General features: G+C 42.5%; 1 protein-coding gene across 3 annotated transcripts; it reads right to left on the reverse strand.

Annotated features, from left to right (window-relative positions):
- Positions 1-1,005: 1,005 nt before the first annotated feature.
- On the reverse strand, positions 1,006-14,607 carry nrf1 (nuclear respiratory factor 1). Of its 3 annotated transcripts, none has more exons than XM_061081284.1 (13): positions 14,542-14,607; positions 12,521-12,638; positions 12,204-12,348; positions 11,502-11,616; positions 11,209-11,335; positions 10,902-11,042; positions 8,133-8,291; positions 7,699-7,914; positions 7,488-7,586; positions 7,047-7,201; positions 6,177-6,275; positions 5,005-5,123; positions 1,006-2,096 (listed from the first exon to the last, which is right to left on the reverse strand). In XM_061081284.1, the coding sequence occupies exons 2-13, from the start codon at positions 12,593-12,595 to the stop codon at positions 1,936-1,938; spliced, it is 1,611 nt and encodes a 536-aa protein (XP_060937267.1). In that variant the 5' UTR covers positions 12,596-12,638; positions 14,542-14,607; the 3' UTR covers positions 1,006-1,935. The 3 variants fall into 3 exon arrangements, with proteins under 3 accessions (XP_060937267.1, XP_060937278.1, XP_060937287.1); XM_061081295.1 differs by lacking the exon at positions 14,542-14,607 and adding an exon at positions 14,410-14,437; XM_061081304.1 differs by lacking the exon at positions 6,177-6,275.
- Positions 14,608-15,677: the final 1,070 nt, after the last annotated feature.

The following is a 15,677-nucleotide window of genomic DNA, read 5'->3' on the forward strand; positions in this document are numbered from 1 at the left end:
ATAAAAAGTGACGGTATATTGTAGAACTGTTTGAGGAACTCACTAATGACGAGGAATAATTAAATTCAAGTGACTCTGTAGCATCACTACAGGTCAAGTTAACAGTAAACAGACAATAGGCACTGCACTAGTATATAGATAATAAATCAATAAATCTTATATATAATCATTCAACAAACAGACATTCTGTGCAGTTATACACTTTTTTACACATTTGTTATGAGCTGATATTTGATTGAACGCACAAAACAGGACTTGAGCCATTTACCTCAAAATCTCTAATATGGGAAAAGTCCTTTGGAAAAACCAACCGACGTCCACACAGCACTGGCCCAGAGGTAAATGTCTACTTTAATTAGCTCAAATAAAAAGCTGTGACTCTGCCTGGACCTAAACAGTGCGGAAGGGGCCAGAGCTAACGAGTGTTAGCTTCGTAGGCTAGCATGTAGTAAGCTAACAAGCTAATGTGACCGAATTAATGAGGCGTATCCTCAAGCACAAGCAACACAGGTACACACAATGCGTGTTTGTTATCCTGTTAGCTTAGCGTGTATAAAGTGTATGTTATACTATGCTAGCTTAGCGTGCATAAAGTGTACCATGCTAGGCTAGGTAGCGCCTTACCTTCCCTCCATTTCGTTTGCCTCACAGTCAAGCGGTCAAGTTTAAGTTCAACAAGGTCGACTTGAATTTGAATGTTCAGACTGGGGCTAGTGGCTATTTGTATGGAATAAGCTATCGCCTGCCAATACAGCTTGCCTTATTCGATTAGCATCAGCTATTGAAAACATGGCTAACAGTTCACTATAAACATTTTACTAGAGTTTCTAGAGTATTTCAACAGATTTATTGGTCTCCTGCGGACATATGCGCTCCACTGATCATGTAATCCTAATTATATGTAATCTAAAATGTTAAAACACTGAACAAATCTTGCTTTAATAGTTTATTAATGGTTTAATTGTTGGGTGAACAGTGTATTAATAACCGAGACAGACACAGTGCGAGTGGTAAACAGCAGTCAGTCTATTGGACTTTATTTCTTTAAATACACATGTTTGGTGAAAGTGGAATCAACTGTTACAGCTGCATCAAAATAAGCTGATTCTTTGCAAGCAATTATTTTTGTTTCAAGATTTTACATTATTTGCCTTTCATAGACTGCACTTCCTGTCCACGTATGACCAACTCTCTGTCATATACAAAGTGATGTTGACTTCCGAGTCTTAGGTGACATACAAAGAAGTTCATGTTAAAAAAATAACATTTAGAGGAGTTGATTCTATCCATGCACTGAAAATAAAATGGATAGGTCGTCAAAATGGCCGCTGCGAGAAGTCAGCTCAGCAATCCAGCAGGAACGAAGACAAAAACTTGATGTGTATCCTGAGTCTTCACAAATCTTAGGACGTGCATGGACCACAATTAAAACAGCACAGGGGAAAAGCACACGACAACATGGTGTTTCAACATAAATTACCATCTAATGTGAGGACAAAGTCGGGGAGTGTCCACAGCTCAGAGGTTTAAGTGAGCCCAAGTGGAAAGAGTGATATTCAGAGCAGTGATGGAGGATGTGGGAAGCAGTGGTTGCTTGACTACACCTAATCGTAAATGCATCCTAAAAACAAAACATTCAAGCACAGAGACAATGTAGAAAATGCAGAACAGTGATAGACAACACACTGAAGCAGTGGTGGCTTTCCTCCCGGGGTTTTTGGTTCATCTTTGTTTTAAGTAAAGGTGGACTTGTAAGAAATAAATACTAAATACTCAACATCAAAGAGCTAAAAAAAAATTAAAAAAAGCTAAAAGGGGAAAAAAAAATATTACACCAACAAGTCAAGTCTTTACATAATAAACAACGCGCAGTAGGACAGACAAATCTCCAAGGTGGCCAATCAGTGCCTTCTGCTCCTTTCAGGATTCCAATAGTCATTGCTCAAGGGTCACAACCTCCACCGCCTGGCCGTCCAGAGTGACAGTGTTCTCTATGCGTGTGGCGACAGGTGCCATGGCAACCTGGACAGGCCGGTTCCCCTGTGCCAGGCTGGTCACTACAGTCTGATACATGCTGACCGGGATCTGGACCAAACCTGAGGAAGAGAGGTGGGACATGTTGGATTTAGACACACAAACACACACCGTGCCGATTTTTCTGTATGTTAAGGTCAGAAAACTCATTGACAACAACTTTGATTATTTCAAATAGTTAGTCATTTGCTCGAGTGAGTTTTATTGGTTTCTCTTTTTTGGAATCATTTTAATTCAATTCTGTTGATCTTGCTAAACAAGTCATTTGAACATATTGCTTTAGGCGCACAGAAATGATCAATATAATAATCTCTCCTCTTTATTACTCCACTCGATGAAGATGTCTGTGATAGAAGGCAGCCATGTTTCTGAACAATGGTCCGATTGAACGTCCTTAGCTTGCTACCCCCATTCCCAGCTGTGTGTGTGTGTATGTGTGTGTGTCTTTGCCTGTAGGGATTACTGCTGCATTCACGTGGGCATCTGCCCCACCCTACAAGCTGTCACAGTGTCACAGGCAGGCAAGAAGGTCAGTGTAGGGGATGGCAGTGGCTCATGCCTGCTCCCATTAGTGTGAGCTAAGAGGCTGGACACCGAATGCCTCACCCACAAATTATACATGAATCCTTTCAGATACATATGTGACATGACACAGGCCAGATTTCAAATGTATTTTAGTCCATTCAATATTTAAGGATTTAATTTGAGGGTTAAAAAACTTCACCGTCATTATTATTCCTCTTAAGTTCTCCCAAATTAAAAAAACGTCCGCTTTTGTCAGGTCGGTAAGTGTTGGTCCTCTTGGCCTCTAAGCCCACTTGCCAGTGATTTGTGACAGGGTTAAGTTGTGCTGATGCAGGTAATTGTGCTGGCGGTGATTACAGAGGAGGGCTTACTGGGAACAGGGCATGGCACTGTGATGTACAGACACAGTACAGCTACTGAGTGAAGTGCCTCCCTCTGCCACTTCAACATGGTTACTAAGACGTTAAGGGCCGTGCCTTGGTGCCGCAGTGTGTACGTATCGGTGTGTGTGCAGGTCGTAATGTCTGTGTTGGTGAAGGGTTGCTATACAAGCCAATCAGCAGTGTCTGGGCCAGCACACTTCAAACGGTGCTCTTCACTCCTGTGCAGCACTACGCTGATTTGCTAAGGTCAATAGCTTGCAAGAAGGACTGGCTCTGCCAGCTCCATTAGTTGTTTAAGTGAGCTATTGCAGCTAAAGCACCCTGTAGGAAGCAAGATGTCAAACAACAAAAGGTGCAGATCTTAGATTTGAATAAATTGAATTTACATTTAAGTAACAATGTGCAAATGAACACTGGCACACAGTTCACATATTTGTATTTGCACAATGTATTATTTAGGTATTATCTACGCAATGCAGATAAGTTGCTGTCTGGTAACACAAATCGGATCTGATTGCTTAGAAATAACAGTGTGGACAGTCCTCAAGATCTGATTTGAGAAACAAATCTGATTTAGCTGGAGTCTGAACAAAGCCCATATTTCTGCAACAGCCTGTGCTGCTTATCACAACAATTTCAGAGCCAATTGTTAAAATGTGAAACTTGAAGGCTACTTCAGGCAGTAAGTTACCACTGGTCAACGGTGCAGCTGTGACACCACAGACTGATTTAATCAATGATTCAATGTGAACATGCTTTAGTTCTGTGCTTTTCTTAATGCTAATGCAGAGTATTGACAGTTAGAGGAGGAGATAGAGAATGAATTTATATACTGGTAGTGTATGTATGTCTATGTTTATAGATGAGCAAGAGAACCTGGGGCTGTGTGCTGACAGCTGGCCAAGTGATTAGTCCATGGACTGATAATGGAGTGAGTCAAAGCTCTTTAGGTGGGGCCCCGAGGGGCCGGCTGATGCCTCTGGAACTAGTGTAATTTGTATAAGTGTGTGTCTTTGTGTTTATCCCTGTGTAGGATGGCACTAGTCAGAAGAAATCCTGAATAAGAACAAGACTTCACAAGATGTGTGTAGCTCACACTTTGAATTTAGGTGAAATATATAGTTTATTGCATCATTACACTGATTGTAAATAACCATGATTCAAAGCAGAAATTAGAAATAAAAGAAACATCATAACATCTTGAATCTAACTTATAAATTGTTCGGTAAATTATAATAAATACTTTTTAAATCAAAAAATTGTCACTAGGAATTACTCAATATAAAATGTATTTCATCGTCAGCGTCACCTAAATATTTATATTCATGTGCAATATGACACTCACATTATTGACTACATACTTACTACATTTGGTGATCAATGTTAGGTGAGCATTGCCTCCTCTGATGTTCCTGTTTGCAGACAGTTGCCCTAAGGCCCACTGATATTGACTGAGCATATGCTTTGAACGGCTGCTAATTGTTTACCACAAGGATGTGAAGCTGTCGCTACAAAGTCCGATCCTGTCACGTCCACTACAGGGTCATGCAGCTAACAAAAAATAACATTAAAAGAAGGGAGCTCAGCTACAAGATACAAAACCACACTGTGTCTGTCTGACATCAGCACAGAGTAGATTATGAGTGTATGAGCTCAGAGGCGTCAGTACAGGAAAGCTTCCACGTTGTAAGACTTAAGAAATAAGATTGGCAGCAGAAGTACCATTTAAAAAAAATGAGAAGCTGAAAAGAAGCCCATTTCTTGTGCTATATTTACATTGGTCACCATAGAAAAAATCTATTTTCCTAAATATTCCTAATATATTTTTTAACAAATAACATCCCTCCTTAGGTTTTCAAGTGTTATCATTTTTACATTCATTAACCTTCTACTTTTAATATGACTTCATTAAAAAAATGATATATATATGATATAAAATGAAACTGATATAATGAAAGGAAGAAGCCAAATAGCTGAAAAATTGAAAAACTATCTGAGGTGTATTTTGCACGGTGCCTCAGGGATTGCTGTGCTGATGATAACATTATGGATAAATATGTACCTGTGGCATCCTGAACCCCAGCTAGTGCCCCGACAGCAGCTGCCGTCTCTGCCAGGACGATCTGACCTCCACCTTGTAGAGTGGCCTCTGCCAACGTCGCTACAGCATGAGCTGCCTCACTGCAAGAAACACACATACATTCAGATATTGTGAAGCATGTGTACAAAAAGGACAAATACACACACAGTGCACACATAAATACTTAGGTTTATTTTGTGGAGACCTAAACTACCATAAGAATGTATACACCTCAAAATTTAAAGAATCATGCTATGGGGACTTGCTCAATGTCCTCAAAAGGAAGTCAAATCCCTACAATATAAAACAGTTAGGTCCCCACAACATGAGTAATGCCTAGACCACATTCACACGGGCGCACACACACAGTCTGCTCACAAAGGCAGGGGTTATTAGAGAGATGTGGGGTGAAGAGCTAGGAGCGTATGAGATGTAAGAGGCTTTTCCAGTCTGGACTTATGGAGAAATCTGTCACATCTCCCTAAACGCCAGGTGCTACAGGTCTAACAAAGCAGTGTTATCAACCAGATCTCTCCAGTGGATTTACCATGAGCCTATTACCACACCAGCTTCGTTATGAACTAATGGAAGTGTTCACAGATTGGCTCATAATCACATCTGAGATAGAAATACAGATGGACAGATAAGGAAGAGGAGCTGAGAGAGAACAGAGAAATGATGGTGGCAATAAAGTCAGGCAATTTTGGCCTTGATGTTTTGTCATGAAAAATATAACCACAGTGGGAGTGGACCATGTCTGATTCATTTTGTCTATACGGTGTCAATTTTTAGCTCAACACAGCAGAAACGACAGTGAGAGGAGGCCATGTTCCAGGAGCTGGAAAACAGAGACACAATGTTCCAGAGCCTGTGGAGCAGAAGGTAACTCAGCACAGGTAAACAGCAGGAGGGGAGGTGAGGGGTGAGGAGGGAGGACTCAGGTGGGTGCACGTAACAAGCCCCACTGGGACATACCCACACACACGTGAAATTATTGCCATGACACCAGTGCAGTGAAAAACCAGTCGGGAGGATAAATACTGAGAGTTTAAGACCTTTTAAATTCATGAATATCAAAACTGTGGATCCAGAAGTGGCTACAGCGCTGTAGGTTTTCATTTAAACCAGGCTGCGGCAAGATTGTATTTATCTACCTGAGATTGTCAAGCTGCTGTATTGTTGTGATGTAACCCGATCCTGCAGACGACCGGTCCTCCATGGGACACGCTTTAAGATCCCGCTGTAGGCCCCATCTGAATAAAAATGTGTGCGGCACATTTCCCAAAAGGAAAAACGGTCCAACACAACCCATGTGCATTGTTTATTACGACAGTCTGTACACTCAATGCTCACTGTATTTTTACAACAGGTTATGGGTTATTGTATTTCAGACCTTTACTGACTTTGTCACACTATATGGAATCATGCATTTATCACCTGCCTTGGTGTCACTTAATAAGCAAAATTAGCACAGGTTAATATGTGCACATCGCTCCCTTCCACTATAAAGGCCACAGGCTAATTAATTAGATGCTGAACCAGGATCAGCTGTAGTTCACTAATCTAGAGGGGACCCCAGTGACCTGCCCTGACAGTTGCCTCATTCTCATCCAGTTGTTAAAGCTGCCTGTGCAATTACGGATTCCTCTTATGGTTTGCAGTGTTCGCTGGCTCCACCTACAGGGACTGAACACCCATGAAGGTTGCATCAGTGAATGCTAAACACTAAATCCTGCAGTATTTTTACCCCCCCCAAAAAAGTGGTGACAGTTTTGCAGTGAGAGCTCTACGGTGCCAACTCTGCTTTACTGCTGCTGACAAACTAACTGGTAGGTGTATGATAAAGGACCTGAGGCTTAGTAAGCTCAACTATTAGACTAATGTTCTCTTCATAATTGATGACAGTGGTCTGATTGTACACCTACAATTGAACAAATCACTTCTCCAACAAATCTCCCCTGAAACTTTCCCATCTTGTTCTAATTCTACAACCATTGAACCCTTTTAAAATGTTCAATTCTCACCTGTTTAGAGCCATCGTGACGGTGGCACCAGTCTGCATCTCATGACTGGCGGCGACAGCAGCTTCAGCCAGGGATGCTACTGCCTGCGTGGCCTCTGATGACTGAGTGGTTTGGATTGTCATCTCCCCGCTATGGAGGGCCCAATTCTGCTCCACCTGGAGAAAAGTAGTCCAAAAAATTTTTCAATAATGGGACGATAAATGTTATGTAAACATAAAAACTGCGGTACTATGTTTGTTGGTGAACACATTTTTGTTTTGATTTTGTGGTGCTGAATGGACAGCTCCCATAGAGTATGCTTAATATCATAATCTAATGTGCTGCAACATTCTTTTGTTTTAGTCATTAATGTGTTCTAGGAAACTCAGGAGCCCTTTATACAATCAGGACACAAGCATGTTTTGATTAAGATGTGTGTGTTTGAGTGCAAGTGGCTGTCACCTCTCCATCCGTCACAGTAGCGTAGTTAACCTGTGTCACCGTCACACCCGGCAGCTCCGAGGCATCTGCCAGAGTGGCAACTGTGTGTCCTGTGCCAACCTGAGAGTCAAAAAATACAGAAAGTGAAATCACTTAAAGAGAAACTGAACGAGATAAAGATTTGAAAAAGTGCCACTCGAGGGTATAACGTCCAAGCGACAAGAAAATGTACCTGAATGAGTGAGACTGTTCCATCGGGGTTGTTGATGGTCTGCACCACAGTTTGTGACGGCACAAGGTGAGCGATGCTCTGCGCTGTGGTCAGGTGGTGGTGCTGGGTGGTAACCGTCGTTATATGATGGTCTTCAAATGCATACAACAGATCCTCACGTCCGTGCTGCTTGTAGCAGTTCTTCACGATGGTTCGCAACGCCTGCGTCCAAGAAACCTGGGCCATTCAAACTATGAGTTAATTCTACAGAGTGACTTTAAAACTACTGGTATTGAATGCAAAAATTACAGATTTTCTACTGTCTTATAGGTAACTCTTTGTCGAATAGATAGCAGGTTATCAGATACCATTTGTGACAGAGACAGAATACGATAAAACCAATTCTAAAAGCAACTTTCCAAATCAAACACAGTATTTCCCAGTTATTTTTTCACCCTCTGTTTCTGCTCCTCTGTACGGACATCGCTGCGGACGTTGGCCCAGGGGATGTCCTCGGGCCACCACACTGGCTTGCAGCTCTCTTTACCCCAGCCAGGCTTCCCTCGGCCTGTAGAGTACTTCAGCATCTCTGGGATGAATGCTCGCAGCTGGGCCTGAAGCAGAGGACAGATGGATAGGAGGAAAAAAATATGATACAGACACCAAAACTCCAAAGTGGAGAGCTGCAGTGTCACACACATGCCCTTGAGCAGGCTGCAGGAGGCAGCTATTGATTGGCTACCTGCTGCTGTGTGCTGAGGTGGTCAGGGTCTGCAAATAGAAACAGTCTTTCTATAAAGGGAACAATGTGCTCATGTTTATTAACAGACCAATCTATGGCTGTGGCTCCAGCCTGATGTGTGAGACAGACACCATGAGAACACCAGGGGTGATCCAACACACTTCAGCAGTCAACCTGTCCCAGCAAAGTCCCAGCACACTCAGCGGATATATTAAAAAGGACAAGCAGGTCAATATTGTAAAAAAAAAAAAAATATCAATCAATGCAAAGACATTAGATTAACTTTGATCACTCATGGGGTGAACTATTATATCCTCATTTCATTACTGTGGCTGCACCAGACTGTATCAGGGAGAGCTGGTCCACTATATTTGAGGGCACCATTCACAATGAAGTAGGAGACAAGTGAACTGGAAACGTGGGCCGACCGCTGCTGCGATTCCTTGTTACTTTTCAGCTGTTAAAATGTGCCAATTCATTACACTGACAATGGAGTAAATTATACAAAAATGTATTCATCCAATTTATTCGTCTGACTCCAATAGTCATGTCTATTTAAATTGTTAATTTTTAATTTCATCCCTGGGAGTCGTATCAGATTTTAAATATGTATTCATTGATAAAATAAACCTAGTTCAAACTAAAGTTAATACTAAAGCCCTACAGTAAATCTTTCATTTATCAAGGTTATTTTGTTCAGATATGTTTCAGAGGAGATGCCATTATGATCTTTGTTGAGGCAGTGCACACGTCTGTTATTTAGTCCATTTTCAAAGCAACGTGCAACTGAGTGTAGGTTCAATGAAGGCAGCTGACTAAGAGAGAGAGATGTTAGCTTCCTTGTTTCATGTGTGGTCTTGAGCTAATCTGATTCGTTCGCTATTGATCACCCACCAGCATCACAACTATAGGTGCACAAGTGAGTGGCACACAGACATATATTCACTCACCATCACGTCAACACTTCCAGACCAGGCACACACATACACACTCACTCACTCACTCACTCACTGACAGGCTAGGGTGGGGTTTAGTGCCAGTGTCCTCAGTGTCCTGGTAATATGCAAGCATCACTGAGGGATTATATTGCACAATGAGGCACTGCAGCGTCTGCCTGCCATGACATTACGGGCTAAATTTGGTTCCGCAGGAAATAAATCCCTCTCTCCTCCCCCTTTAGACCCCTGTTATAATTCACAATTGCAAAACACAGGTTCACGGTTTCTTAGTATGTTACAATGAGTTAATACAAAAAAGGCTCTTGATTGACAATGGATGGTCAATAAAAAAAAGGTCTTGGAACCCAAAAGGTTTTCACGTTTCCACCTGTGGCTGGTGTGGATGTATGTGGATGCATGTGCACAAGGCCAGATGGCCTAATTACAGTGGCTAGTGAGTTAAGTGGCATGTTGTCCTGGCACCCACCACCCCACTCCTAATCCTCAGAGCAATGGTCCAATCAGCATTTAGAAGGGAGACTATGATGCCCGGTTCCTGGCCCTAACAAGGCTAGGGGATAATTATGGGCTCAGGCTAGTCCATGGATCACCTGCTACAGATGCTCCGTACATTGGACTGGTCAGGGCCTCTGCCTGCGTCACTAAACCTTACTGGGATTTCTTCAGCTGCACAAAATCTACTGCACATGTCAGTAAAAAAGACAGGGTCTTCTCGATACAGATCAGGAGAACTAAGTTAGCTTAGTTCTCATTCATCGCACCACTCTCATTGTCCTGTTTGATATTTCCAAGGTCCCTCGGCCTTTTCCCAGAGGGACGAGACAACATCCTGTCTCCAACACATGGCACCTCCATAAACACCTGCCCACACCATTCCACCTGGCTTGGTCAAGCTGAGCGAGGCAACAGGTTACTAGAGATAATCGCATCCTACAACCTCCGGAAAAACAAGCACCAACTAGAACCTGCCCTCCGAGGACTCATCCTGCCTCGGGATTGGCCAGCGTGCTCCCAGAGTTGAGGGAAGTCTCCGAGGGCCACTGTCATGCTGGCTACTCTGACGATGATCCAGAGAATGCGTCAGCAGCACTGGGACGGCAGAGTAAACAAGCTGGGATCCCTCGGGTGATGAGAGGACTCAGGCTGCCAATGGTGCTAATGTTGCAGTGAAACTGAAAGGCCTACAATGAGCAGCGTGCACTGCAGCTCCACTCACTGCTGCCACATCCTGTCTACAAACACAAGAAGCTTGGCTTGTTGTCAGACCTATGCATCAAACTAATGTACGGCTAAATGACATTGGATGAAAAAAACTTATTAAGTGACAATGGACATGTGCAAACAACTATGATGCTAAGTTCTTGTTCACAATGTACATAAAATAACCTGGGATTCTGATTTGTTTCCAACTAATGCCCTCTGGTGGCAAAAGATAGAGGAGCATCTGTACACTGCGGCATATATGATGATGTTTACTTGGCGGGTTGAAGTGTAATAGATTAGAAGAGAGTAAGGAGCCTGACCTGGGTCATCTTATCCACAGATACAGGGATGCCGTCTATGGTGAGGGGGGGCAGCTCTGAGGCCATGTCTCCACCTGGAGGGGCGTGTTCAGCGAGAGCGTTCTCCAGATCCTCCAACATCATGCTCTTATACTTCCTCACCTGGAGGGCAGAAGGTTGTGGCACAACATTTTAGGTTAGTTCTGCATGTGTCCTTGTGATCACTTAAGTTGCAAATGTTTACTGGAAAGAAATAGAAATGGTTGTTCAACTGTTTTAAATTGTGCAGCAGATAGATGTGCTCAACATGCTAGACTCGAACACTCACCACATTCTCCAGAGGAGCAGCACCAAACACCTTGAACACTGGGTTGGGTTTGGAGGGAGAAATACACAGCACTATGGCCTGCTGCCCCACTCTGGTGGTATACTCATCAAGTGTAGCTCTTAGTTTCCTGTAAACAAACACCGACATTTGTTGTCTGCTTCAGAATAAAAGCAACACAGTACACCACCTTCTGAGTGCACAATGATCTAAGGTGCTGAAAGTGACATTTCTGGCATCGTAGCTGTTTTACACGAAAGGGGGATCAAGTTGTTTCCTTGGTGTTTGAAGCTCACCTGAGCAGACGGGTCTGCTGCCTCTTGCGGATTGAGGGGTTGGACTCAAAGATGTGAGGCCTCTTTCTTTTCTTGCCGGTTGCCACGGCAGCAGCTGCCGCCATGCCTACTGGCCCTGAGAAGAGAAGAAAAAGAAAGCTTGTGTACTGGTAGATGATTCATTTAAATGACCACTAAACTGTGTGTTGTGCATGACTCCAACATGTATGGACTTTATGGATGTTGTTATTATTATTATTCTCTTTATATTTGATATTGGAATATGCTTTTAAATCGTGAAACTTGGGTTTGAAGGGGAGCTGAGTTGCAACTGTGGCTCACAAAAAGCAGAGTCAGGAGCTGTTGTTTGCTTTCAAGGCTTTCTGCCAGAAAGTAGTAGATTACTTGTCTAAACATAACCAAACTGAGACTGAAAGCTGAAGCCAGAAAACTTTTTTATCGGTCAGCCCTGACACCTTCCCTCAACAGTTGAGCTTGACAGGAGGCAACATTGAAAGGGTGGCACACTGCCTCCACTAAACAGTACACTGGCTCCACCTGTTGTTCATATAAAAACATTACACTGATATCAGGACGTCTTGGATGTTTGGTTTTGGATTCGTTGAATTCAAGAGAGATGGAAGTTATGCACATCTGCTCACTGAGCATTGTATTAAGACCCAAATGCTGGGTTTCTATCTATCGAGTAGTGTCTAGACTTACCTGCAGCAGCTAGGTGTGCGGTGATCTCATCGGTGCCTGCCGAATTGAGGATGTCCGTGTCGTCGTAAGGATCGTCATCTGGCGAGGACGTTGAGTCTTCCTCAGCACTCATCATGGATGTTTCAGTGTAAGTGGTCACGTGTACCTGTGCACAGTAAAGAGCCAATTAAAATGGGTTTCAAACTAAATACCATAGGATTAGTTTGAGGGTTAATGGTTCAATCTAATGATCTATCTGGCTGGTAAAATCAATCAATCATGATCGTCTATCTTTCTTACTGGTTTCCACTAGTTCATTATTTGGGTTATCAGTTTACCTGATGGACCTGTTGGCTGACAGCGCCGGCCTCGATGGTCGTCATGTGTTCATGGTGAACGCTGTGCTCCTCCATTATTGGTCACCCGGTCTACACAGCTAGATCGACAGTTCAATGACTGAGTGGAGCAAAAGGAAAAGCAGAGATGGAGCATAAGATAACCGTAGCAACTGCTTTAGCCGCATATCATGTCTGAATAATTTCTATTTATTCATTATATCAACACAGACCTTGTATGGGATTAATCTTGTTTGTATTGACTATTGATATACAGTTCCTCAGATGCATAGTATTGCATGTTAAGCATCGGTCCTCAAAAATATACTATTGTTTATGTTGATCAGAATGACTTGACAGTATATGTGCTTATCTCCAACAAATTCAGACTGGAGCCCGACTGAAGCCAGCACCGATATTTTGGATACCAATATATCTCTCAATAAGAAATTTAACTGAGTCTTGATATTGTACAATTAAATCAGAAACTTGTTTATAAATATCTACAAAAAAAATATCAAAAATGCTACCACATTAATAAATCTTGAATAAAGAAAATAAACATGAATCCACATCTTTACTGCATTCTGTAAAATAAGAGTTTCCATATCGCCGCATGCTGGCAAATATACATGCCAGTTCATGTTTGATATTTATTGGCTATATATTCTTAAATAAATCGGTGGTGCCCTAGTTCAGGCTTATGAAAAAGCATCTAATTGTCTGGTAGGTTATAGAACAAGTCTCCAATATTTGTAGAAATATGCCTGCGGCTTTTTTATTTGTCTTGTCTGAGTTCACCGATTGCACCACTGCTCCAAGGAGGCTTCAAAATCTATCACCACGGAGCTTCACTAAAACATTACTTTAATAAAAGCAAGAAAGAAATGTTTTACAAATCCCATTTATTACGTGTTAAATCTTACAAAAGATAAATCAGCAGTATGTATCCAGCACATTAATGAAGACTGGCTGTGATACATTCAAATCCTGCAGTGACTGGTGATAGTAAAAAATATAATATGCAAGCCTTTACAGTGTGAAACAGTAGTATTGGTGTTTGTATATTCACTGGTATTATGCACATGTGTGTGATGTGATGGATCCATGTTACAGTGTCAGGGGAAAATCACACATTATGATATATAAATACACACTCAGTTGATGTATGGTGACTGGAGACAGGCTGTTTACATGAAGTGAAGCAGTTTAATATACTGTGCATTCATAATGGGCAGCTGATTTATACTAATATGTATTCTGGCAAGTATATATCATTGTTTTTAGAGACAGAGAGCGAGTATTAAAAAAACGAGAACACATCTGGAGTCCCACATCTGTGATGGGACTGAGTTTGTTTACATGTGATCTCGCCTGTGATGAGTACATGCACTGTGGCTGCTGACATGCTACATGATGCATGTACATTTACACGTAATATCCTTATTCACACACTAAACTGAGGCTGATTTTCAACTCACACGTAGAGTTAATATCTGGAGTTGAACGCATAACGCTATTACTGCAGCGTTACAGTCCGATGCTAGCCTGCCGGCTGCCTGACAACGAAGAGCTAAGCTAGCAACGTCCTACACTCGGCTAATTAGCCTGCTAGCTAAGCGTTTGTCGGTGTGCTCTCGGTGCTCTGAATGAACAAAGGCTGTGGTGGAGGGGGACAGTGGGTCGGTGGGGATCGAACACCGGGTTTAAGTGAATCCAGGGAACAGGAAGGTACATGTTGTGATCGCAGCCTCCAACACGAAACCCCGCGCAATATCAAACCAAATCGAGGCCCAGCGGCCCGACTCATCCACACGACTCTTCTCTATGTGTGAGCTTTATGTCGAAACCCGCCTACAACACACTCCATCGCCGGTGAAAAACAAACACACAAGCATCACAACGAGGCTCCAGTCACCACCCGAACCCTCTGGATGGTGAGAGCTCCTCGCCCGGACGCTGCCGGGTCGATGTGAGGCTGCGCCGGGGCGGAATGCAGGGAGATTGCGCGGTAGGGCACTAACCTCAGAGCGGCTGCGCTGCTTCGGGCCTGCGCCGTACAGCCGGGATGGATCCGAGCTGTAATGGAGGACAGAGGGGGAGCCAGCAGCAAACACACAAACACACAAAGACACACACACACACACACAGGCTCAGCCCCGCGCACACAACACTGAGCTGCACTAGTGCTGCGTTCAAGGACCCCTGCACACTCTCTTCGGAGACACAGTCACACGGTTCATGGTGCATTTGGGTTTTACACACAACTACATCCACAGTGCTGCAGCAGAAATACTCTTATTTATTTTATTTTATTAGAAAGACACACATGATTGTATGGTGATAACTGACGACTGCGTCACACTAGGTAAAACAGGAGATAGATAGATAAATAGAGAGATAAATAGATAGATACATAGATAGATAGATAGATAGATAGATAGATAGATAGATAGATAGATAGATAGATAGATAGATAGATAGATAGATAGATAGATAGATAGAGAGAAGGATAGATAGATAGATAGATAAATAAAAAGATCAATAGATCGACAGATAGATAGATAGATAGATAGATAGATAGATAGATAGATAGATAGATAGATAGATAGATAGATAGATAGATAGATAGATAGATAGATAGATAGATAGATAGATGGATGCACATACATACAAACAATCAAAAGTGTTTTGGGGAATACATTAAAAACATTAAAGAAATCATGAAAATACGAATAACTCACTTTATGTTATTCACGATAAACCTATTAGAAGTTTTATCTTTCAATCCACACAAAAGTACTCTCATTTTTTATTGAATCCAGATCGGTTCATTCACACAACATATAGTGATATTTCCGGCGATCCCTGAACGCCCCATCAGACCTGTGAAACCACGCCCCCTGTCTGCAGACCGGCGTGCTGCTCCTCAGCTGATCTCCTCAGGTTCCTCTGTGGAAAAAGATCAATGATCAAGAGAAGAAACCTGAAACAAACAAACAAACAAACACGAGTTTCAGTTAATGACGCGGTCGTGAGTAAAACAACAGAAAACTGGACCAAGACAAACCTTGAACGCGTCTCCAATCAGGAACAGCTGGGTTCTGCAGGAAGCGATGATTCATCCTCAGGAAACTTTTCATCTAAAGACTTTTACGCT

This window comes from Limanda limanda, chromosome 1 (assembly GCF_963576545.1).
Source record: "Limanda limanda chromosome 1, fLimLim1.1, whole genome shotgun sequence".
NCBI lineage: Eukaryota > Metazoa > Chordata > Actinopteri > Pleuronectiformes > Pleuronectidae > Limanda > Limanda limanda.